This window comes from Natator depressus, chromosome 8, assembly GCF_965152275.1.
Source record: "Natator depressus isolate rNatDep1 chromosome 8, rNatDep2.hap1, whole genome shotgun sequence".
Classification (NCBI taxonomy): domain Eukaryota; kingdom Metazoa; phylum Chordata; order Testudines; family Cheloniidae; genus Natator; species Natator depressus.
In genome coordinates, this window is record NC_134241.1 from 11149706 (window position 1) to 11176831 (window position 27126).

General features: G+C 39.1%; 1 protein-coding gene across 6 annotated transcripts; it reads right to left on the minus strand.

Annotated features, from left to right (window-relative positions):
* Positions 1 to 27126, minus strand: LOC141991946 (F-box/LRR-repeat protein 21-like). 6 transcript variants are annotated; one of them, XM_074960414.1, is made up of 7 exons: positions 27005 to 27126; positions 20029 to 20128; positions 19032 to 19160; positions 10346 to 10804; positions 8407 to 8529; positions 5047 to 5218; positions 1 to 3257 (listed from the first exon to the last, which is right to left on the minus strand). In XM_074960414.1, the coding sequence occupies exons 4-7, from the start codon at positions 10715 to 10717 to the stop codon at positions 2614 to 2616; spliced, it is 1311 nt and encodes a 436-aa protein (XP_074816515.1). In that variant the 5' UTR covers positions 10718 to 10804; positions 19032 to 19160; positions 20029 to 20128; positions 27005 to 27126; the 3' UTR covers positions 1 to 2613. The 6 variants fall into 6 exon arrangements, with proteins under 6 accessions (XP_074816515.1, XP_074816517.1, XP_074816516.1 ...); XM_074960416.1 differs by having other exon boundaries at positions 20029 to 20124; positions 27005 to 27119; XM_074960415.1 differs by lacking the exon at positions 27005 to 27126 and adding an exon at positions 26321 to 26555.

A 27126-nucleotide genomic window follows, 5' to 3' on the forward strand; every position in this document is an offset into this window, starting at 1 on the left:
TCAGTGGGCAAATTAGATCAGTTTATTAAATTTACAGTTTAAACAAAAATTACAAAAATCTTCATTAAAATAATATTTGGAACTAATTTAGATTATTAATTTACCACTTACGAACTGCTTGGTTAACAAGTGATATTACACAGTCTCTACTACAATATTTGTCTTGTATAGTTTGTAAAAACTCACTACTGATCAATTCAAATACATTTAGTGTGTTTTATCCCGATTAGCTCTTATTTTATGTTGTGTATAAAACTTTTCAAACCATTCTGTTTGAAGGAATGGAGGAGTTAGCCAACACCTAACCCAAAATTATTTGTACAGCAGAGAAGTTAGATTAACGAAGGAAGTAACTCTACTTGGCTTTTACTTTGATGTGACAAACCTAATACAGATCAACCAAATGCACACATCTCTGATTTGCTGCTACAAGCAGGTAGCTAGACAAACTATGGTACAGTGCACTACAATTTACATTAGTGTATAAAAGTGGATCACAAAAAACAAACACATGATCTACTTTGTACTAACAACCTTTACCCCATTTCAAGTAAAAGAAAGATCGCCTTCACCACAGGATTCTTTAGTGTGGATATGCAACAAGTCAATCCTGCAGTCCTTACACAGGCAGGACATTCATTTAGGTTGCAAGTCTTGCTTACTTAGGGCTTGGCTACACTTGCAGATGTAGAGCGATTTGGGTTAAACCAGCCTCGTACAGCGCAGTAGGGAAAGTGCTGCAGTCTGTCCACACTGACAGCTGAAAGCGCACTGGGGTGGCCACATTTGCAGCTGTACTGGAAGCAGTGCATTATGGGCAGCTATCCCCGCGTTCAAGTGGCTGAAGTGTGCTTTTCAAAGGGGGAGGGGGTGGCGTGGAGTGTGTTGTGAGTATGTGGGGGGAGAGAGAGTGGGTTTTTGTGGTGCTGAGAGTGTGTCAGCACACTGTCTTGTAAGTACAGGTTCCCCTCCCTCCCCCGCCTCTCTCTCACTCAAAGCAAATATTAGCTGTTTGTTTTTTTTTCCTCAGAGCTGATAAGCAGCCGGCACCGAAATGGAGCTCTGAAAGGGCCACTTCCGCATTCCTGCCGGAGTTCACAACAAAGACAAGAGAGGCCACTTCAGTTAATGGCATTATGGGACACTTCCGGAGGGCAATCAGGGCGCTGTACCGTAACTCCTCGTTCACACTGACGTTGTAGCATCTCACCCAATACGCAGCAAACCGTATCCCTCTTGGGGAGGTGAAGTACCAGCAGCGCTCTAGCCAGGGAGTCAGAGAGCTCTACGTGCCTTGCCAGTGCGGACGGGGAGTAAGTTAGAGCACTCTGGGCGGCTTTATTGCGGTATAACGTGCAAGTGTAGCCAAGGCCTTAATGAAAACAGGATCAGCCCCCGACACTCACTATAGGAGGATTTAGTGGTTATGGCAGAGTTCTGCGAGGCACAGCTGAGGCGCCCCAATTCCCAGGGGTTAATGGGGCCAGTTTGGCCCCTAGCGTTAGAAAAGCCTTGCGTTGCTCTAAGCTTTCAATTTTATGCCAGGTGGGGAAAGAACTGGATCCAGGTGGTATACCCCAATCACACACTCCTCCCTACCAGCATACTTCTGTGCTGGTGTCGCTGAGATATCATAGCAATCCCTACACCAGGAAGAGGAATACAACCGTGACCATTTCGGGACATCTTAATAGACCCTTTGTGAAGGGAGCATGGGCCAGAATCCTGACAGTTTAGTATTTAAGATAAAAAAACTGGTCTTAAAGATAAAAGTATACACTTTATCAAATGAAAGAGCTACTATTTCCTATATACAGTTACCAAAGTGCTTCATTGCTTAGCCAAGAACTGAAACACCATGAATTAGGTACATCAATTTTAACAAGGTTTTTTTTTTCCCTGTACAGGTAAGTCAGTACATAGGAAGAGAAACAATGAATTATACAACACTATCTTTATGGTATAACTTACTGATAAAGTAAAAATTGAGTACAGAGTTAAAATCAAAAACTTTTTCTTTATTGCGGCATAGGTCCTTAATTTGCCACAATATTCAAACACATGTATACAAGCACATTAAAACAGATTTAATTAGCTACACTATTTCAGATTGCTATTATGATACAAAGTATTTGTTCTGCATGTTCACTAATAATTTTCTGATGAACAAGTGGATAAACACTGCAAGTAATAATTTACCTGAAAGTTCCATTTAACTCCCTATCAAGCAGGCTAGCTTCAGACTCCCTTTAACCACATCAGAAAGACTAACATCATAGAACACCTTAAAAAACTTTGTACTAAGTGTGTTTAATGGAACAATTTAATTTAACAGAGGCCAAATGAATATGCTTAATTTAATTGGAGGAAGAAACATCTCTAACCCACAGACATCCTTTCAATGTATCTACTGTAAACTATACGAGCTTCTGTTTTCTAATTTAATGTAACACTGTCACTCAAGCACTTCGCTTTAGCCTATACGCAGTTCATTAAACTTGAGAAATTTAAAATTAAGTTTTGATGCTTTATTTTATAATTTCTTATTTGCATAGTAAGCAACATCTTGATCTAACCAGTTTTAACCATATAGTAATACTTTCTATAGCTAGTTTACCAGGTAGGCATCATATCAGGGAACCACATTCTTCCAAGGTGTTTGGAGACTTCTGAATGAATTTGATCCAGGTTGTAATCATTATCTGGAATTAGTACCTCCTCCATAATAGAAAGCTGGGTGAGCCTCCCTCCACACATCTTTACAAACTCAATAAAACCTCTGCAGGTAACCTCACATTCACCAAGGCCCATCGCTGTTAGGTTCTTACAGCGTTCAGCAATGCAAATGAGTTCATCATCCAGTGGCTGAAGTCCATTAGCACATACCACCAATTCAATCAACCTCGGGCAGTTCATTCCAATACGACCTAACATGGCTTTGCTTACTGCACGACCAAAGTAAAGGTGCGTAACAGGAGTTTCTTCTCTGAAAAATGCATCAAATTCCTCTTCATATAAAAAGAAGTACATCACAATATTGACTTTGGGGGAGTGCTTAACAAGTGCATCCCAACTTTGCTTTTTAATAGTATGAAATTCAATTTGTCCAGGATTTTCACTCACAACATCTATGCGAAGATGTTCAAGATTAACATGTTTCTCACTAGAAAGAGCCAGCAGCAGTTCATCACTTAGTATGTAATAATTCAAAGCCAGTTCCCTAAGGCCATGACACTGGTCAGCAACACAAAGAATTCCTAAGACAAAAAAATGAAATACATAAATTGCATATATTTCTTTTATAAAAGTACAATATATATTTGTATACTTAGCTTAAATTAAAACATTTTATTCAAACTACAAAACCATGTGGGTTTTTTTTTTAGTATACCCATATCCCAGAACAATGTCTAATATTTCCAGAAAAGCAATGATAATAGAAAGGATTGTTTTTATAGGTTGGGAGGAAGTTCAAAGCAGTCAGCTTTACAATAGTTCATATTTGATGGCACCCCTAAATGCTGTCAAACAAATCTCTTCATTTAAAAAGTTAGTGTAAAATATAAAATGAAGCTATACTGTGAAAAATGGCTAAATATGGAATCTTCCTACTCTGCAGTTCTGCTTCTTTTGCGTGTTCATATCTGCTTATTTTAGTGATTATTTTCCCCCTACTAGCCCTAGAATGCGCCTACATCCGTAAGAGAGTGAACTGAATTTTAGCCTATTTGTATACCAACAGAACTGCTTACTCAATTTAATTCAGTCATACTTGTAAAAAGCCACTGAATGCAATGAATAGGGACGAGTATTACTGAGGCATAATCTGAAGACAACAAGTTGCACATCTGTCACTAAGGGAACAATTTGGTCCACAGAAGCTTTAACTAGTAATGATATTTAAAAATGCAGTTTGATTTTTAGTTGTGGAAACTGCAACTGAGCTGGCATTCAAAAGCCTCAGTACAGAACTGAACTCATTTAATATTTATGTTGAGAAAAACAGACCCTCACAAACTTTTTTAATGACAGGTTTCAGAGTAGCAGCCGTGTTAGTCTGTACCCACAAAAAGAACATCGGATGCATCCGATGAAGTGGGCTGTAGCCCATGAAAGCTTATGCTCAAATAAATGTGTTAGTCTCTAAAGTGCCACAAGTACTCCTAAACTTCTTTAAATCACTTTAAGATGTTTTTAGACTCAGAATATGCAGAGTTTGTCATTGATAAAGTTATAAACACCATACATAAATGCATAACGTTTATAATACCTTACATAATTCAGGAAATTCAATGTTATCTAATTTCCCATCACAAATTTGTATTAAAGCTTCTTTTGCACGGCATTACTTGATTTTAAACAACTAAGCCACATAAAGTTATGTTTTTTCAATGAACAGAGATACAGGTACTGTACATGCTCATGTTATCTTGAGTATATTATGGAACACAAGTTGACTAGTTTAGAAAATACTGTGCATGCTATGAGCAATTCATGAATTTGAATACTTACAACTCCATTATTTCAAGCAAAATTTCTTCACACAGCAAGGGTCTTGTCCTTTATACTTATGTTACAGAAAGAGACAGTACTATATATAAACAAGTACTTGCCTTCATGTTGGGCTAAGTGCACGGAAGTTTAAATTTTTTTTTTTTTAAATCTAAAATTTAATTCTTTACAGAAGTAAAACAAAGCATTAGAATGATTGAAACAGCATGGACGAATCCCAGAAACAGGAATAAAACCAGAAATATTTGAAGTCATATGAAAGGTATATCAATACTATTCTGATGCTTTCCTTTCACTTCGATTACTCCAAAAATGCTTAACATTAAAGAGGACATTTTCCCATGCTCTAGACAACTGAGAATAGTTAAGTGGAAGGTTTAAGTACCACCTCTGAACTGAGAATCTGCATGAAAGATTTTAAGTGGAAGAATAATTTATTCCAAATGTTAAGTACCTGAAAAAAGGTTAACAGAAATGCATCCCAATAGTAACTATTGCATTACTACTTCCTTTTTAAACAGATTTACTACTCACCAGCAGGTGACACATGAGGACAGCTGCTCATTTTTAGCAGTTTTAGAGTATCGCTATTGTTAGCAACAAGAACCTTCAAAGATGGATCATCAACTGGTGTGTCATCAATTTTGATGGATGATAACGACTTGGAGTTTACAAAAACTACTGTCAATGCTGATGCAAAATGAGCCTGTTCAGAGAAAGTGACAGGGGGTGGAAGTTATCCTTCAGTGGACATTTAATGTTATTATATCCATAGCATAGTTGATTGAACCTTTGCCTCAAGGTAGAGCCACTAGTTTTGTGTTACATGGACCAAAGGGGTAAAATAATTAGCGTAATTATAAATTCTTATTTAATCAATCCCCTAAGTTATGTAATAAAGAATATAGTACTTACTCTCAAACTAGGGGTTATTTTAATGCTTACAGTGAACACAAACAGTTCTGCCCTCTTCCCCATTTCCCCTCTTTTCAAAGAAAAAAAAGTGCATACAATGAAGAGCTTGAAGTAGCTACAGAATACCAGTAAGTAAAAATACCAAATTAAGAAAAAAAAAATTTTCATCAAGAAACTGAACTGAGACCTCTCAGGACTAACATTTGATGGAGTGATAATTGAGCCCTAGTTCATTGAGAGAGAAAAAGGAAACGATATACTTACATATGTAAAATTAAGTACCGTAGCACCTCACTTCTGGAGATCTGATTCATACCACTACAATTTTGGAATCTTGAATAGGGCTGTCAAGCGATTAAAAAAAATCAATCATGATTAATTGCGCTGTTAAACAATAACAGAATACCATTTATTTAAATATTTTTTGATGTTTTCTACATTTTAAAGTATTTTGATTTCAATTACAACACAGAATACAAAGTCAACAGTGCTCACTTTATTTTTTATTACAAATATTTGCACTGTAAAAAAAAAAGTATTTTTCAATTCACCTAATACAAGTACTGTTGTGCAATCTCTTTATCACAAAAGTCGAACTTACAAATGTAGAATTATATACAAAAAAAACTGCATTCAAAAATAAAACAAAGTCCAATTAGCCCTATTCCTTGTTCAGCCAATCACTCAGACAAACAAGTTTATTTACATTTGCAGAAGATAATGCTGCTTCTTGTTTATAATGTCACCTGAAAGTGAGAACAGGCGTTTGCATGGCACTGCTGTAGCTGGCGTCACAAGGTATTTACATGCCAGATGCGCTAAAGATTCGTATGTCCATGGGCAGCAGGTATAATTGGCCATGGGAAGCTCTGCCTCCCCCAGCGCGGTCACGGCCACTGGACCCCCGGTTGCACAGTTTGGCAGCAGGGTTTTTGCTTTATTATACCCCATGCAGGTTCCAGGGTGGCAGAGGAGGCACATACCACCTCCTCAGCCACCCCGGAATACGCCTGGGGCATACCAAGAAGTGTCTTCTACAGATGCTTTTCCCCTGGGTCATGGGTGGGTTGGGTCTGGGGAGGGAAGGTGAGGCATGACTGTAGCCAGCCCCGAGCTCCTCCAGGCGGGGGGAGGCTTCGCTTGGGGATTCAGCCCCCCTGGCCTGGGCTCCTCTGGGCAGGGGGAGGTAAGGGGGAGCTCTGGGCTGCGGCTAGCCTGGGGTTCTTCTAGCCGGGGGGTGGGGGTAGACACACTCTGGGCTACAGCTAGCCTGGGGTTCCTCCGGGCAGGGGGCGCGCAGGGGATCTCGTGGCTCTGGGTAGAAGGGGCAGAGCTGGGGGCTAGCCTCCCCAGGCGGTGGGTGGAGCCCCACTCTATCATATGCCCCTTGATGCTTCAAGCACCATCCCAGAGGCCATGCGTCCATGCTGATGACAGGTTCTGCTCGATAACAATCCAAAGCAGTGTGGACCTATGCATGTTTATTTTCATCATTGAGTCAGATGCCACCAGCAGAAGGTTGATTTTCTTTTTTTGGTGGTTTGGGTTCTGTAGTTTTTTGCACCAGATTATTGCTCTTTTAAGACTTCTGAAAGCATGCGTCACATCTCACCCCTCTCAGATTTTGGAAGGCACTTTAGATTCTTAAATCCTGGATTGAGTGTTGTAGCTATCTTTTGACAAAATGCAAAGAAGATACCAATGTGAAATTTCTAATTTGCAGTGAAAGTGTTCTTAAAAACGAACAACATGTGCTGGGTCATCATCCGAGACTGCTATAACACAAAATATACGGCAGAACGTGGGTAAAACAGAGCAGGAGACATACAATTCTCCCCCAAGGAGTTCAGTCACAAATTTAATTAACGCATTTTTTTTTTTAAAACGAGTGTTATCAGCATGGAAGCATGTCCTCTGGAACAATGGCCGAAGTATGAAGAGGCATATGAATCTTTAGCACATCTGACACGTAAATATCTTGTGAAGCCAGCTACAACAGTGCCATGCGAACACCTGTTCTCACTTTCAGGTGACATTGTAATTAAGTGGGCAGCATTATCTCCCGTAAATGTAAAGAAACTTATTTCTCTTTGCGATTCGCTGAAAAAGAAGTAGGACTGACTGGACTTGTAGGCTCTAAAGTTTTACACTGTTTTGTTTTTGAGTGAAGTTATGTAAAAAAAATAAAAATACATATGTAAGGAGCACTTTCATGATAAAGAGATTGCACTACAGTACTTGTATAAGGTGAACTGAAAAATACTATTTATCATTTTTACAGTGCAAATATTTGTAATAAAAAATATAAAGTGAGCACTGTACACTTTTTATTCTGTGTTGTAATTGAAATCGATATATTTGAAAATGTAGAAAAACATCCAAAAATATTTAATAAATTTAAATTGGTATTCTATTGTTTAACCGTGTGATATCATAATCATTATTAATTTTTTAAATCACGATTAATTTTTTTGAGTTAATCGCATGAGTTAAGTGTGATTTATCAACAGCCCTAGTCTTGAGCCATGCATTTGCTTCCCAGATGTTCCAAGTCTGGATTAATAACCATGCTTCAGCACAGTCTTAAGACTCATTCAAGTCAATAGGACATAAGCAAATGCTTAGATACGTTCCCAACTGGGGCCATAATCAATGCCACATGACCTAGAGTTGTGGATATATAGTTACTAGTTTTATAGAAGCCAGTATCAGTGGGGCAAAAAGTTCTCTAAGAATGGAGTGTTGTCAAATGTAGGTCATACTTTAAAATACAAACATGAAAATGAGTGTTTAGAGAAATATATGGCAAGAAATAGAACTTTGTGCATTTGGGTACTTTAATGTTAAAGTGTTGGGTTTGTAAAAATTACTTTTCTTTTTAATTCAATAATAATATCTACATAGTTTAACATGCTTAGATATTAAATGATTTGTTACACTATCTATCAAGGTAAAATTTGATAGTCCATAGGACATTACCTTGGAGACGTTCATAAAACTTGGTTTTGCTGTTGAAATCAAACCTAATGTCTTGATAGAACAATTCACCAATTGAGAAAGGATGTCACAGGCAGCTTCTGCAGACTCAGTACTACTATCAACCTAAAAGACAATTTTAAAACCCTGAAGTCATTTTGTATTGCTTCCTAGAAAGTCAACAGCATGATAAAATATATTTAATATCCAAAATAGAATAGCACCAGTTTTTTTTAACTAGTAGATTGCACTATACCAACTTTTATTTGCTCCAAGAAAGGCATGTGAAACTTATTAAGCAGTTAATAATTTGAAGGCAGCAAAGAGTCATGGAAAGTACTTGCCTACAATACTTACTACACTGTGTGATTAGCAGATAAACCCTGTTCTGACAGTCCTGATAACACCAGACATCTTAAGGTTATCCATCTATCTTTGATTTGCCTCATCTCTGCATTTCTTTATCAACAATTTGGACGCATGACTAGTACTGAATTGCAGGTTAATGTATAGCATAAGTCCATAGCTGATACCTCTTCCTTCATAATTATCAACTGTCAGACTTTTGGGGTTTATTCTGGTCTAAAAACAGGATAAATAAAAGTAATCCAGCAAAGTGGTCCACATTACACGCAGTGTAGCCTAGTGAAACTTGGAGACCTGGGTTCTATTCATGACTCTGCCACTGTCTGCTGCAAGACCTTGGACAAGCCTCTTTACATCTGTATTTCAGTTTCCACATCTGTAAAATGGGGGTGATACCTACCTCCTTTGTCAAGAGCTTTAAGATATGAGCTACATATTGTTATCTAGATCACTATGCAGATGAGATATTAAGAAGCAAATCAGTTGTACTACGTGAAGTAGCTACATGTACTTAAAGTAACTGATTAAAATGTTAACCATGGACTGCTACAGAACTGCATCACAAGAACTCTGAAGGCAACTAAAAAACAAAATTACTAATGACAGTGTTAGGAGAAAGAAACTTCTGAGTTTAAACCTGACTTTGACATCAACTCCCCCTCTGTGGTGTTCACAAACTTAGGGCTATTTTACACTAGAAATTCACCCATGTAAGGGGACCTGATTACAACATTATAGTCCCCAAATGTAATTAAGACGGTCTTCCAGTGTAGATTCTATCTACGTAATTGCTATACTTTGAGTGGTGTATCTCCAAGACAAGCTACATTAATATCATCTGAATGGTCTAACACCCGAATAAAGGGAGGACTACGTTAAGGTGGTACTCTAAACATGAACTTAACACTTGTGTGTGTAAACATTACTGTGCTGTTTCTTGGATATTAACATTTCTCAATCATCTCAATATTCATGTGCAGCATATAAAAAGTTTTGAGATATCCTTTAACATATGTAGTTAGATATACTATTTTGATTACATTTTCTTTACCTCTCTGCTTTAAATTGCTACGTCTAAGAGGTAAAAAATACTCCTTCCCTCCCAGAAGCTGAGAATTAGTCAGTAGAGAACTTAGTTTAGTGCAACTATAAGAAAAACTGTGGATAGGACGTCAATCCTAGTCTTACAGAATACTTCCACTGACAATACTGGTCTTGTAATTTTTAAATACAAAAGGTAAAATAGCTACTATTTATTTAATGTCAAATTTACTACAATGCTGTGCAAAATTAATTTTTTAAAATAATACGCTAAATTAAATACAACAGGCTATGGAAATCATGTGAACTAGATACTGTGCATGTACAGGAAGTACATAATTTTAGCAAGTGCTTCCTTTTGAAAAAAATTGCTGGAAACATCTTCGAATATAACTTTCCATGCATTCAATAAAATAGTCATACCAATTTATCCTTAAAAAAAGAAGTTTTTGGATGGAGACGCAATACAATTTACAGACATCCAAACACCACCGTCCTGTAAAATGACAAAACAAGCCTCCACTCCTATCTTTACCTTGAAGCTGACATACTGCAGATCATCAGCATGTCTCTTGATAATTTGCTGAATCAGATCAGGGTGAGTAGACTTTAAATAAGAAGTAGCTGGTTGGTTAAGCTCAAATTCAAACTTCCTCCACAGGTCAGGAATATGAAAAACTTCATTCCACCTTCGGCAAACAGAAGATGCCCGTGCTCTATCTACTAAAGGCAAGAACTGAAAAATATGTAAAACTACATGGAGTGGCAGGGTTCCCCAGTCCATCAAGGTTTGCAGGTGAGACTTGCCAAATGCTGATCCATAGAAAAATGTTTTCTGCTTTTTTGATCTTTGTGGTGCTTGGAGAACTGGGTTCTCAGTTTTAACAGTCCGCCTGATTCTCTTCATTTTGAGAGCAAACAATTTCAGGTACTAGAGTGGTGTGATGTAATGAAGGTACAAAGCTTTCTGTACGTTTTCAAGTACAATAGATCTCTAAAAAAAAAAGTACAGAAGATCAGAAAAACAAAAACAGACATGTTAGCAAACCCACCATACAAAATGTCTCTGCACTTGATACAATGTGCACACAGTAGTAAGAGTCTCATTTCCATACATAAGGTATGCTCTGTAACGTAATTAATGAAACCAAATTTCCTAGGTCCAGATGACCTACCCAAGGACAGTTTCATCTGCCAGTATTTCATGTAAGCATACCACCAACTGCCTTCTAAAAAATAATATATATAAAATTAAAAAAAATAAAAATAAGAAAGTTAACTATACGCATAAGTTTCCACTGCAAATAAAAATATGGGATTTGCTACTAGGTTTAAGTAAGTAGGCTCAAACTAGCAGGTCCATTAGTAATTTCTAAGAGCATATTTGTCTTTGTTACAGTTTAAGGTACACTGTCAATGCGTATTTTTTCCCCAAAGTGATGGACCTGTGAAATGCCACACCACTTTTTGTCTTATTCTTTTAGCCAATATGGCAAAATAAGGCTTGTCTACATAGAGATTTAGCAAAAATTAATCCAAATTGATTAAAGGTGTGAATTTAAAGTGGATTAGTTAAACCGCATTGAGTAAGAGTGTCCACATAGTGTTTAGCATTAAAATGATTAATTCAGTGAATTAAGCTAAACCAAGTTAAGACCACTTTAACTCTGTGTAAGTGTCAAGACAGGATTTAATGTGGACCAATCAATCCACTTTAAATTCACTTTAGTTCATCTGGATTAAGGCTTGTCTACACAGGAAAATTAAGTGCCACTGGATTGTGAAGTCTGAGGAAGAATCACCCCCACACTGCCTAACAGCTTGTCCAGGTAAATCTAATTCAATGAACTTCTGAATACCTACTTTCACCCATGTTCCTTTTTAGAAAAAGGCAAATGCACAAAATATCATTGCACATAAAAGCAAGGCAAGACACACTGATCAAACAAAGTGGATGAACCCACAGAATAGTTTTTGAATCACATAACCTAGAACTTCAATGCTTTTGAAATACTTCACTTTTTTTGAAGTGGGGACAAGGTACAGTGCATAAAAGATGAAAAAAATAAAAGATCTAGAGTTTATTTTACACATTTGCAACGTTTATCTAGGTTACAGACATTTATCTGACACTTGCCCCTAGAGTGTAAGGAACCTACTTCAGCATGCTGTAACTTCACAAAGAAACTAGTTTATTCTTGACCAAGCTTGTGAGACCTTACATAAAACTGGATGGCATTTCCATGTCTTTAATATGGTAACTTTTAAGTGCTGTATCAGATCAATTCCAGAATTTTCAGGAATGTTAGGTATCAACTGTCAGAACTCTTAATTTGGGGTACACAACACCATCTGTACTGAACAGCCACAGCTTCAAGCCCCTCTAATAACTGTCGTCTATCAATTAAAGAACTGGTTATGGAACCCACTAACACCTTCCAGCATAACAATACCCCTTGTATCATCTCTTCTCATCCTCCCAATATAATTTTATGGCAATACACCGAATGTCCTATCTTTCAGATAAAAAGATGATAAATAATGGTGGGAACACAGCATAAAGGGAGGGAGGAACGGGGATGCAGAGACCACATGGGCTGGTAGAATGAGGGACCCTGAAATGGAGGGCAAATAGAATCCCTGGGGCTCGAGGGAGACTGGGGACCCTGGGATGGGAGGAGAAGCCGAGGGGGCATTGTAGTAGTTCCTTAAATAGAGAGGGTTGGAGAGTAGCAAACAGAGTGCTTATGGAAAAGAGCAGAGAAATGCAAGCAGCTCTTGGTGTATGCAATGAGTTTGGCCTAAAAAAGCAACAAAGTGTTGCAATCCCCCCCTTTTATGGCACACAAAAAATGTACTATATACTTCACAAAAAGACAACAGCTTGTAAATTTGTTGCAAGGTTAAATTTAGTTGGGCAGCAAGGAATGAGGATAACAGCCAAAGAAAAACAATCAAGTGGTAATTCATCTTAGGCATGTGCATAACTTCATGGTTTCAGGGTTGCTTTTAGAACTATAAAAAGAAAGATACTACTGACTCATTTGTTATGGGTAGTGAGCTTTCAGAAAGGATATACCTTATGTTAGAGGCTTGCTGTTAAGAATTCCACAATCGCAGGGCAGCATACGTAAGGCAACAATACATTTGTGCCTGTTTATGGGTTTAAATCTAAATTGCTACAGCATATGATCCAAACACAAATTAGTTTTATTAGCAATGAAAGAGGTCTCCTATTTGCCTACCATAAAACTTACCCTCATTTGTTATGTCTTTGTAGTTTTGTACTGTCTAGTCTTGCACTTTGACAAATTGTAAAAGTGCATAATTCTATTGGAAACCCTGTGATGAGTGCCATATTCAGAAGCCTATACAATCTTTTTGTAAAATAAAATAAAAAATTAACCACAAAAAAGAAATTAGGTTGGTCTAAAAGGACCTATTTAATTGTGATTTGTTTGCATTTTACATTTTCACAATATGTAACTGCATAAAGGCCATATACATATTGTGGCTAGGTATACTTAAGAACCAAACAATGACAGCATGAACATGAAATGGAAGTGTCATGCACAGATTATGTCCCATTTCAAATTCCTTTAAAGGGACCTTCCCACTTTCTTGATTTTTTTCCAGTGCTAACCAATTCTTGAAGATATTATGGCATTTTGTCAGTTTCCAAAACTAGTTCTAGACACTAAACAGATAAAGCACTCACAATTCAAGCAAAACTTGTTAAATAATTTAATCTGACCACACAGGAGTCAAGAAATGTAAACTATCAGCCTTGATGCATCTTTGGGATTAGAGGGCGTTCAATTCCCCACTTTCTCATGAAAATGGAATTATTCAAGGCTATGTTGAACTCTATGGACCAGACTTCAGTACATATTACAGTTTAAGATACACATAGGAGTGTGTAAATTAAACAGAATACAACCAAAGCATGTTAATCCAAGAAGTCATTAATACAATCTCTAGAGGGTTTATCAGTATGCCATAGATAAAGCATACGGACTGAATGTCAACTTTTACTTCTCTACAAACAGAATGTCTATGAAAACTAAACAATTCTCACTCAACATTTTGCAGTATACAGGGTACTATAGAAACCTGAGACAATTAATCTCAATGATGACAAGCCTAACTTTTTGCTCGTTTTAGGACAATGTCTGAAAAAAGCAAAATCCCTTTCTTAGAAAGACAGGGTGAGGTAATACCTTCTGTTGGCGAGAGAGAGACAAGCTTTTACTGGACAACATAAATTGATTGAATAAAAGATATTACCTCACCCACCTTGTCTGCCTAATATCCTGGGACCAACACAACTACAACAAACCCCTCCCTTGTCCTTTTTGTCCATGAACTTTTAAGAAGTTTTTTTTATCAATTAAAATACGGAAGGTAACTCTTATCCCAGTAAGCACCTTCTATATATTAAGGGTGTTTCAAAATTAAAGCCAGTACCTCTCCCAAACATCCAACCACATCTGAAATACTGATGTACTTTCACCTTTTCAGGAACTTCCAGGTTTCTGATATTACTGTCTTATATCTCTCTAATATCTCTATGGTTTGGAGATAAAGAGGGAGATTTTCAAAGGCACAAATGGTAGCTGGGGCAAGCCAATAGGAGTTGGATGCCTAAATTCCCAGCTGCACTAGAGCTGCAGCTTCATGTTGCCAAGCAGGGGGAGGGGAGTAAATTTTTGCATGTACCCCCAATCTCTGAGAAAAGTGGACTAACAGTATAGGCCTAAATGAGTTGACAGTCAGGTCTAAATCTTAGAAGATCACATGCCCACATCATAACTGGCATCCTTGTTAGCTATGTCAAAAGAGGCCAGAGACAGAATGAACATGAAGGCTTTAGATTTGATGAAGCTTCATCAAAAAGGAAGGATCTTAGATGGACACATGGTCAATGTTATAGGCAGTTCCTGCTACACTGAGGGCTCTGAAGATTAAGATGATGACTTTAAATTGGCAACAGAAGCAGACTGGGAGCAAACAAAGACTATGACACAGAAATGGTGTGTTTATGGTATCCTAGTCCACTGAGGAGATGGGTAGCTGTATTCTCCCCAATATAGTGTGCCTGCAAAGCTTTCATATTTAGTATTAGAATTAGTTTCTGGAATCTAGACTATGAAAAAACTAAAGATCTGGCTGCAGTGATCCATATTCTGAGAGGATATTCTTGTGATACATATTCCCACAGTATTCTTGTCAACAAGTTAAAGAAGTATGGGCTGGATGAATGCACTATAAGGTGGGTAGAAAGCTGGCTAGATTGTCGGGCTCAACGGGTAGTGATAAATGGCTCCATGTCTAGTTGGCAGCCGGTGTCAAGTGGAGTGCCCCAGGGGTCGGTCCTGGGGCCGGTTTTGTTCAATATCTTCATAAATGATCTGGAGGATGGTGTGGATTGCACTCTCAGCAAATTTGCAGATGATACTAAACTGGGAGGAGTGGTAGATACGCTGGAGGGGAGGGATAGGATACAGAAGGACCTAGACAAATTGGAGGATTGGGCCAAAAGAAATCTGATGAGGTTCAATAAGGATAAGTGCAGGGTCCTGCACTTAGGATGGAAGAATCCAATGCACCGCTACAGACTAGGGACCGAATGGCTAGGCAGCAGTTCTGCGGAAAAGGACCTAGGGGTGACAGTGGACGAGAAGCTGGATATGAGTCAACACTGTGCCCTTGTTGCCAAGAAGGCCAATGGCATTTTGGGATGTATAAGTAGGGGCATAGCCAGCAGATCGAGGGATGTGATCGTTCCCCTCTATTCGACACTGGTGAGGCCTCATCTGGAGTACTGTGTCCAGTTTTGGGCCCCACACTACAAGAAGGATGTGGATAAATTGGAGAGAGTCCAGCGAAGGGCAACAAAAATGATTAGGGGTCTAGAGCACATGACTTATGAGGAGAGGCTGAGGGAGCTGGGATTGTTTAGTCTGCAGAAGAGAAGAATGAGGGGGGATTTGATAGCTGCTTTCAACTACCTGAAAGGGGGTTCCAAAGAGGATGGCTCTAGACTGTTCTCAATGGTAGCAGATGACAGAACGAGGAGTAATGGTCTCAAGTTGCAATGGGGGAGGTTTAGATTGGATATTAGGAAAAACTTTTTCACTAAGAGGGTGGTGAAACACTGGAATGCGTTACCTAGGGAGGTGGTAGAATCTCCTTCCTTAGAGGTTTTTAAGGTCAGGCTTGACAAAGCCCTGGCTGGGATGATTTAACTGGGAATTGGTCCTGCTTCGAGCAGGGGGTTGGACTAGATGACCTTCTGGGGTCCCTTCCAACCCTGATATTCTATGATTCTATAGGAAATGACAGTTTTCTAGAAAACTGAAAGATGACATTTTCCACAACTGATGCTACCTGATTTTCCAGGGTTAGTAAGGAGCTGAACAAGACTGAAGGTTCACACCACTTTGAAGAACCAAAAGTAGGTATGTTCAATGCAAGGGAATACCAGTGGGAAAGACAGCATTCTAACTAGTTCTATGAAGAGATACCTCACTATGACCAGCATCACTGCTGTCTGTTTTGTAGATAGAGGACTTCAATCCCCAGGGAAATTATTCCAGCAGCTTTCAGAAGCAGTAAATCCACTTTAAAGATTATGGTGAACTATGATCATATTTATATGACAAAAACCAAAGAATATGAGACAATACACAGAAAGTTAAGGAACTCCTCAGAAACTCTGAATTGAGTAATTCAGACGTATTCCCACCCACACACACTCTTCATACTACAAGTTTGAAAGGTAATTAGGTCCAAGAACAGTCTCATACAGCTATTTTTTCTGACTACTATAACAGAAAGATGAGAAAAGTATTCTGCTCTTTGTATTAGCAGTTTCACTGTACTTAAGTTTCCTGTTTTGTAGTCTTCACACAGCAATAAGGAGATGAAAACCACGTTAAAAAAAGTCACAATAAATTGGGAGATTTAATAACTGAAGTTTTGTCTTTTTAACTGACTAAATAGTAAGTTTTTCTGATCTAACTGAAAAGAGTGTTTCAAATCTAATCAAGAATTTGATTTTTACTAATTTAAAGAAGAGCAGCACACTAGCTTATGTTAATATACACTTAATGTGTTGCTTCACTTTTCAGACCATTTTGTCAGATAGTCATCTAACTGACCAATTTAACAACTGTTCAGAGAATCACTAAATGGATCTGCAGTAGAACATTAAAGTTAGTGTTCTGATATTACAGGCAGAGTTGGTAGCTTCCCATTATAGACCCCGTTTTTGGTTCCTTGTAACTTTGACAACTTTAAACTGCCTGGGATGCAATTTTCCATGCCAGAGGTCTTCCTCCGGCTGAATTTTTTGAAAAAAATTCCATCAGCCAAAGTAGCTCAGCTATTTCTAAGAATAAGGTATAGGGAAAACATGCTTTCCCATGTTAATTTCTGGCACCATCTTCTTTGATTAGCAACCACATGCTTTGCATGAGGGACTTTCATTTGGCAGGGGGAGTCTTTTGTTTCAAGGATGTGCCTCATTATTTCCGTGAAAATCTGCCCAAATTTGGCCAATTATAAACCTTTGACACACTACATCTTACACAAGCTCAGAAGAGACTTGCTAGAGCTTCACAGCTAAATGTCCTTAAGATTTTGATTGCATGCCCCAGCTTGGAGCTGAGCAGGACTTTCCTTGAAATTGTTGCACAAGATTGCTGCAGGCCAGGCTGGACAGCAGAACTGAGAGTTGGTCTCCTGTGCTCTCAACGACATCATTGCTGGGCCCAGGAAGGATGGAAGAGGAGATCTCAATTTGAATGCAGAAGGACCACAGGCAAATTAGGTGGGGTAGATTGTGACTGGATGAGCGCCAGTGTGCGGGGAGACCAAAATCCAAAAAAGCATTGGACAGACAATGACTGGCTGGGCAAGGAGCCCGGAGAAGGGAGACATGACACATACTAGATGAGGAGCCTTGGGAAAGAGACCATGGGGATAGGGAACATAGGTGGTGGGTGATGAATGGAGGCTGGCGGGATCTGGGACTGGAAGTTCAGAGGGGTGAGACTAGGCCTGGCTGGACTAAGACTGGGATAAGAAGCCTCAGGAGTGGAAACTGGGGCTTCCTAGGTAAGGAGAATGGGACTAGGAACCATGACTGGCGGAGACAGGGCAGAAGGGGTCATGGCTGGGGGGAAATGGGAAGAAGAGTCTGTGCCCAAGAGATGCCTCTCCAGAGAGAGTCTCACCATTCCTCTGCCATCAGCACATATGGAAAAAATGTTGCGCATATGCATTACAACGATCACATAAGGGGGCCAAATTAAGGTAACACTGGCAACCTTAATCCTAGCATTTCCAAATTTTGAGTGCTTGCCCTTGCAATATTATGTTTTATTGCATCTTTTTGCATGCAACATATTATCCACTTCAAAATTTCACAAAGTAGTACACACTGCTAAAATTTTAATTCTATTCCTATGACTCTAAATCATCTAAATGATACAACTATGAAAAATGTGGATACCCTTTCTCTAAACATAAAGGGTCAGCTGCTCAGAAGCAGACACTTGGCACCCAGTATAGATGAGGAGACAGTGCGCAGAGGCTTGCTGTAAACTGCAGCTGCTGCCATTGGTCCCCAAGGATTGTTTGGGCAGTTGGGAATCATGAGACTGCAAGAGTGTGACCACACCCCATATGCGAGGGTGAGGCCAAAGAGTGGTATAAGTAGTATCTTGTAAATGCTGAATATATATGGTACATGAAATGCAGACTGCAGGTTGTCAGCCATAAGAACAAAATATGGTAATTATTACATTAACTATCATATTATTTTAGTTTAGCTTTTTTTGAGTCCGATATAGTTTTGGTATTCTATATACTTCTATAATACTTTAAAACTCTTGCAAAGTTGCATCACAGTGTTATGTGATACCAAATTTAGAACCACAATATGAAAAAAAAAAAGTTTATTGCTTATAGATCATGGACAATCACTATAAATGTAGATTTTTTTTTTTAATTTTCCTTTTATACATAGGTGTTCACAGAACCTTCTGTTCCATTCTGGCATTAACTAAAATCTAAAATAAGATGTATGTCACATATACAGCTATTTCTTAAAAATAGTTTACAATATATTCTCTACAACTGAAGTTAACTACAGTCTAATTTTCAGGTGATACAATCAAGGTAGCCTTGAATCAGAGGTGCACATGCACACATACCTCCAAAGAATGTGGAAGTTCCTGTCTAACATCAGCACCTTTCAGGTGTTTGAACATCCATCCCATTGCTGAGTCATCCTGTATGTATGAAACCAGAAGGCAGGGAGGGGTCCCAGAAGATGAACTGACCTGTGAAGTCATCGACCAAAGACAAACTGACCTGCAAAGTCTGGGAAACCCATGAGGGACTTTAAGAATTCTTTAAGAATTCTAAAAGTATTTTAATTAAACAAAGAGCACTACTGAAGAAGCTAGTCTCAAAATGTTCGCTCAGCAAACAGTTTTGTAACAGAACAGTGATCTCCAAGGTGCATGGCTCTAACCTTGTGCCACTTTATACCTTCAGAATGCACCCAGTTAGCATTAGTTGTACAACTATAGGGATTGAAGTTACACAATCAATACCATATTATTAAACCACCACCACAACTATATCATTCCCCTCAACCAAACAAGTCTGTAAAGGGATACACAAGTTTCCATGTGTGGGCAGGAAAAAAGGTGCTGCTCAGCTCACACAAGAGAATCTAAGAGCTGGGGAGCTGTACTTGCCCGATTTTAAGCAACCAAAACACAGGACAGAATCTGTAGACAGCATCCAGAGATTTTTTATTTTTTTTTAAACTTCAGTGTCTCAGTTACAGTAATCTTGTATTACTTGTACATCCCACTGTTACACGATGTTCCTAACAAAAGTTTTTTGTTTTGTTTTGTTTTTAAGTTGACTGTATCCTTTGATCACTTTTGGTTGTTCTGCACCTGCACCACCTTTCTGCAAGAATGTTATCAATTATTACAGTATATAAGAAAACTGACAGTAAATAATATATTAGTAATTACACAAATATACTATGCATAAGACGACAACTGAAAACAAAGAAAATGTGACATACAACATGCACAGATATTTTACAACTAAAGTTATAGAACCAACATAATTAGATATAAAAGACCAATTTTGAAAGTTGTATAGGACAGTCTGAGGCAATTTTCTTACCTAAAGAAAGCTTCCAAGTTATGGTGGGTAGTGGACAAATGAACTGTGGTAGCCGCGGCCATGGGGCATTCACCAGCATTTGTCTGCTTTCACTTCCTGACTAGATAAAAATGCGACAAAAAACGTTTAAGTTTAAAAATTAACGCTGAGATTCCATCCAGTATAAGAATGAGTGAGTTAATAAGGAACTACAGTCATCTCATTAGCCTTCACCTTCCCTACTGACGTTCATACAGAGAAATTTAGCATCCCTCAGCATCGCAAAAACAAGTTTGGTTGTGTCAGCCCAATGTCACGTAGATGTTTTTCCATACTGCAAATACTACAGATAGAATTGGCAGTCTTTGCTGAAGATAAGCATGAAATTGAAAGATGAGTGTTACAAGTTAAGAGTAAGTGTATTGGGCAAATTATATGAAGGAGTTTAAACAATTGCTCTACTGATCCAATGCTACTAGTCATGTGTTGCCATGAGCACTGAACTAAAAAAAAAAAAAAAAAAAAAAAAAATCACTACCCAAATTAAGTATTAATGTCATCTAAAGTCACAGAAAACACTAAGTATATTAAAGAGCAACCATATAGGCTTTTCCTTGTTTTTCCTGTGTCAAAGATTTATTTCCTTTATCACATTATGATACTATATAAGGAGCTCTCTGGATCAATTTCATCTGTTTTAAAACAGCATTAAGAATCTCTTTCCCATAATCAGATCAGTAAGGTTATTTTTGTGAGAGCATAGAGTGGATATTAATATGCTACTTCAGTACTTTTTGGTATTTCTGGAAAATACTAACAGAAGGCTCACTCATCCCATCTGTCCTATTTTCAGCACTTTGGTATTTCTTCCATCATTGTTCAATTTATATAGTTTTATATAGAAACTATAGTCTAAGGCAGAGGTGGGCAAACTACGAACCGCAGGACCGTTCTGCCCGGCCCTTGAGTTCTTGCCCAGGGAGGCTAGTCCCCGGCCACTCCCCTGCTGTCCCCCCGCCCCTGCAGTTACACCACCGTGCGCACAGTGCGCTTGTGCCTGCCCACCTCCCAGGCTTTCCAATAAGCCAGTCATGCTGGTCTAAGCGGCATGGTAAGGGGGCGGGGAGGTTGGATAAGGGGCAGAGGGTCCCAGGGGGCAGTCAGGGGACAGGGGGTGGTTGGATAGGCATGGGAATCCTGGGGGCCTTGTCAGGGAGCAGGGGGTGGTCAGGGAACAAGGAGCGGGGAGATTGGATGGGTGAGGAGTTAGGGGGTGGGAAGTGGGAGGAAGCAGATGGGGGCAGAGGCCAGGCTGTTTGGGGAGGCACAGCCTTTCCTACCTGGCCCTCCGTACAGTTTCGCAACCCCCATGTCGCCCTCAGGCCAAAAAGTTTGCTCACCCCTGGTCTAAGGTAAGAATGCTATTTGCAGTCACCTTCTACTTAATTATCTCAAATTCCACAGCTTTCCAATATCATCTTTGGTGGTTTGTTCATTATAACTTTGACCAATAGCACACTTATGAATCTGAACATGCCAAAAAGTAGGAGATGCTTCTGTGTTTCATTAAGATTTAGGTTGGGGTAACTATAACAGCTAGTTATTTAAGATCATCATAATTTACAATTCATGGTTAAATACGTTCCTCTTACTTTTCCTTTTCTGAATATGCTTAGACGGTCCCAGTATAGATTTATACAGTAAATCAAACAGGTGCTTCCATGTTTCACAAAGAATTAGACTGGGTAACTATACAACAGTTGGAGACTTAAGCTAACCACAAACTGTAATTTGTAATGAAGTAGATTTCTCTTATCTTTTATTGAAATATTAGAAGTTCATAATACAGATTTATACAGTAAATCAAGCAATTACATTTAATCTAATAATGGTTTGTGTTTGTATATGAGAGAGTATTGATTAAAATTTTGGAAGACATACAGAAAATTTAAAGAACGAGAAGTACTTGTGGCACCTTAGAGACTAAAATTTATTTGGGCATAAGCTTTTGTGGGCTAACATCCACTTCATCAGATGCCTGGAGTGGAAAAAACAGTAGGAAGACACACACACACACACCCACCATGAAAAGATGGGAGTTGCCATACCAACTCTAACAAAACAACTTTAATTGATTTGTCTCGTTAGAGTTGGTATGGCAACTCCCATCTTTTCATGGTGTGTGTGTACGCGCGCCTACTGTATTTTCCACTCCAGGCATCTGGTGAAGTGGGTCTTAGCCCATGAAAGCTTATGCCCAAATAAATTAGTCTCTAAGGTGCCACAAGTTCTCCTTGTTCTTTTTGCTGATACAGACTAACACGGCTACCACTGAGAAAATTTAAAGTTACCTAAGGCTTTCAGAAAAGAAGCAAACTCCTGCAGTATAAAGAAATTTCCTTAATGTAACTAAAATAACAAAAAATATTGCACATAGTGCAGACAATGCCATCTAGTTTAAAAAGAAATGTGATAATAAATATGACTAATAATTAACAAAGGTATAACAAGGTATTTGTTTCTTATTAAAAAGGTACTCCACTTATGCGGAGAAGCCAATGTGAAGTGAAAGTTTAAGGTAAACCTAACCAAATGTTATAAGAGCTAAATAACCATAAGGTCTGTCCGACGGTATGACTAGCAGCTGCACACAAAGCTTAACATAAGAAGTGATCCTACCAATCTTGTCACTGAACTGTAGGGAATAACCAAGTATTTGTACAGTGTATAGACAGCTGCTTTGCCTTATTGTTTAACTTACATCCTATTGGTGTTTGATCAAGCAAATAACTTTATACTGCTGCACAATGAACTACTAAACAAGTACAGAAAACAAGGAATGTGAAGAGACTTTAAGTAAAGATATTCTAGCTTCAAAACAGACATTTCTTTAGGCATCTAGGACTGGTGACAGAAACTGCAAATTGGAAAAGAACAAAGAGCTATGCAAGATTGGCCAACGGTTACACCACAAGAGAGAGGGAAGCAGTCTGGAGAAGTATGTTGCTGACTGGAACTAAAATAACGGGCAGCTGTTCAATGATTGCCTTGATAAAATGTCTCTTGCAACCCATTATGTCCCAAGAGGTTTTGCACAAACTGGTGAAGTCTAACATGTCTTATACAAACTTGATGGCATAAGATAACTGCACCTAAAGATTAATAAACTTTCCTTGAAGTTCTTGATCCCAGGACTGAATGGTAAACAGTTGAGAAACAAAAATGCAAATTGTCACCTGGGCAAAATTCATGTTCTTTGTCAGGATTTTTTTTATTCTGAAGGAGAGAATTGCTGAACAAAACAAGGCTGGTTTTATACAGTTTCTGATAGGTGTTGAAGACTGGTTCCTCTTCTTGGTGAAGTTATGTGGGCAGGTCAAAAAGTGACCCAGGCTAGTGGCAAAGATTTGAAACATCCAACCGGCATAGGAGTTGAAAGCAAGACAGAACACCCTGACCAAAAAAACATGTAATTTTGCTCAGCTGGCAACTTGGCTATTAAGCTACATGCTTCTTAGAAAGTACATACTTAAGTTAAAGTAACTGTAAATAGCTAAATACGTATGATGAACACTTGTGTTTCTCCAACAACTTTGATTTAGCATGTTTTCTAGACAACTAAGATTAATAAGCTATTTATAGTTTTGAAGCCACAAAAAATTATAAATGCTAGGCCATGTTAGTGTAACGAGACACTGCTTAACCCCACTAAAAGATAACTGAGAGAAGCCTTGAATGTTTCAGAGATCAATCTAGAAATCAGGAATTTTGTGATAAAAAGTTGACAATTTTCCAAAGATGAAAAAGCTTTGACCTGACTTCTAAGTTTAAGATTTTTTCCCCTTATTTGAACAACTGATTGAAGTGACATTTAGAATATACAGTAATGGTGAAATTCCACAGATATTAGAATAGTTTTCAAATCATTATGTGCATACTGTATTTGGGGGTTAGAGTGATGATGTGTGAGGAAAAACTGGAAGAGCTTGGCTGCAAGTATCACCTTGGCAAGGTAAATGAGTTGACATTCGTAGTAATTAAATAACTGGTTTAAATTTCTAAAATGCTAACTTTAATGTTTGGCTGGACTGCCACAGGCAGTCCATAATTTAATTGACACACTGACATAATTCTGTATTTAAGAATGCATAGTTAAAATGCATACCTGGTACCAAAATCATCTGTCTAGAATAGTAAAGAATTAAGAAAGTTTGCCTACATAACAAGAGTGAGAGAGATCTTGAATCATTGTATTATATTTATTGCCTGACAAGTTTTAACATCGCATATTGTTAACATCGTATGCTGGTGTCATTCTTTTAAACACTGTAAATACTAACTAATCATTCTTATTTGGTTTCCTGTAATTCTTATTCTGCAAAATAGAATTTAAAGCAAATAAATTGCAAATAACTCAGCAATCTGTACTTTAGCTAAAGCCTAGAGAACTATGAGAAACCTAATTAACCAACTCTCTCTCCCAGATCTATTTAATGTGTGTTTTTATAATGTCTCTCACAAGCCCGATGCTCAGGATTCCAATAGAAAGTGTTTTTAAACTTATACATAACCCTGTGGTGTGTGCAATGCAAACAAAGCTGTTTTGTACTTGTGAACAAAAACCAGAGAGAAGTCAAGACACTAAAACAAGCAAGACTGACAAGCCTAATTAGCACAGAAAGAATGCAAAGACAGAATAATAGGTGAAAATTCAATTTTAAAAAGGTGTTCATTTACAGGAATCTAAAATGTTACCTACAAGAAAGCTGTCCCCCCTCCCCCCCAATCCTCTTTATCCAAGATCATACATCCCAAAGAAAGCAGTATTTGCTTTGAATACTATTATAAATAAAAACCCCAGCTCAAGCCATGGGGCTCAAGCTTTGGGCTTCAGCAGGGCTGGTCTTCCAAGGCACTGTGGTCAAGATGCAGAATAAGCACAGGGTGCATGGCTGTGGAAGCATTGGGGGGAGGGAACAGCAGGGCCCGGGGTGTTGGTGGGGAGCCAATGGGGGTCTGGGGGATCCTTGAGGACTGAGAGAGGCAGCAACAGCTAGAGGTGATTTGGGGGTTGGGTGGCAAGTGGAGGCAGCAGGGGTCAGATGCACCAAAATACAAGTACATTATTTTTTGTTATTGAGTCTGCAAAAAACCAAAAACCTACATAAATCAATTACAATGATTTGGAAACATATGTGCACATTCATTTGTTTTTCCTAAAGTATTTTAAGAAAATTTAAGTAAATTAAGAAAATTTAAAAAAAAGCAAGAGTCGGTGGCTGCACTGAGGCCACCAAAAAATTTGTTGTGAGAACTACTTTAATGGAGTTTAATGGCTTAGTGTCTGCTCCCATTGGCTTCACTGAGGGCAGCATCAGGTCCTAAATAAAGGGAAAGTCAAAGCTTAAAGAAATAAGAGTGAAGTCAGTAATAGAAGACTAATTATACTCAATTACCAGTTAAGATGAGACTACTGTTATATCAGAGGAAAGAGACAGCTTGACATTTTTGTAAGATAAACACCACCCTGATCAGGAGATGTTTCATTGTGTGAAACTCTGTCCTCTAAGTACTGACAACTGGAATACACTTACTTCAGAATGCTATTTGAATGTAAAAAGATAAGCTCTCTTCATAACAAGTGACTGTCATTCCTCCCTCCTTCAATGTATGTATGCATGTCAGAATGTGTGTGATGACAGTTACTTTAAATATGAAGGTGGGTGCCAGACTTTCAAAAAGGTTCTAATTTGTTAGCCCAAATAATTTTAAAAAATAAGTTATAGAATTTGTTGCGTACTTTTACCCATGACTTTAATCTTTTGTTTTTCCAAGTAGTAAAAAGCAATTACTCAGAAATCCTGTTAAACTTCTGTTTGAAAAGCAATCCCCTTTTTCAGTTTTATCTTAAAAGCTGCTTCTTTTAAATCTCCTTATTATATAATTTATTCAATGCTTCAATGAAACACTTTAAAGGCCTCCCTACAGTATTTTTACCTATCAACTCTCCCTATTCTTTATGAAATAACAGAAATTAAGATGCTCCCTACAGTGTTTCCCGAAGCATTTCACCCTAATTTTAAGTAGTATTCTGTGCACTCGAAATTAGAAAAATCCTTCCTTTTGCACCTGACACTCTCCTTTAAAAAAAAAAAAAAAAAAAAACCAACTGCAGAGACCAACAACTATGAGAAGTCTTTTGACCGAGCCCCCAGTTCAGCTTCAGCTACAAACTGAAAGGTGACAACAACCCAGCCAAGCCTAACAGAGTATCACTGAAACACTTGTTCCTTTCAGTTAATGTCAATATTACCTCCGCCTACTAGATACCAGGATCTCCAAGTCTCTCACGTGAGAAGAGATGTCCAAATGAGTTTAGTGTCTGATGGAAGATTTTGCTTAACAGCAGTGGAGATGTCAGGGATATTTCACTTTTATCTCCTCTCACTCCGAGGGCACCAGTCTGAAAGAGCCCAACCCGAACGGGGGAGGAGACCATCACAACCTCAGCAGCTGGGCCGCTGTTTATAAACAACCACCGGAGACGCGCACGCGACAGGACGGACGTCAGGAGCAGAAGCAGCTTTGGGGCTCAGAGTGAATTAAGGTCTAAGAGGCCAATGGCCATTTACTGCGGCAGCTCCTGACGGTGCGGGTTAGGCCTCCATCCCCCCGCCCCCGTCGACAGCCTGCATCACCCTCAGCCCCCCGCCCCGCCCCTACCCCCTTGGCCGCCCTCGCCACTTCCCCCGGCGCTCCCGGCCCCAACCCCGCCCACCCTCATTCACGTCCACACCGCCTCCTCCGCGGCCCCAACAGCGCCCCCCGTCCGCTGCCCCCGCGCAGCCCGACAACAGCGCCTATTCCCCGTCCCCAGAGCTGCTGCTGCTCCTCCTCCTCCGCGCCGCCGCTCGGCCCGCTCTCAGGGCCCTATTGTGCAGGAGCTAATTCCCCCGGGCGCGCCTGCCGGCAACCCCCCCCGGTCCCTCACACTCACCGCCGCGGCCGCGATGCCCCCCGCCGGCTGACTGAGTTGAGGGGTTCGGGGGGCGGGGGGGTCAGAACCTTCTAGGCCAACAGGGAGCCAGCAGAGCCACGGTCCGCTGCCGTGCTTCGGGG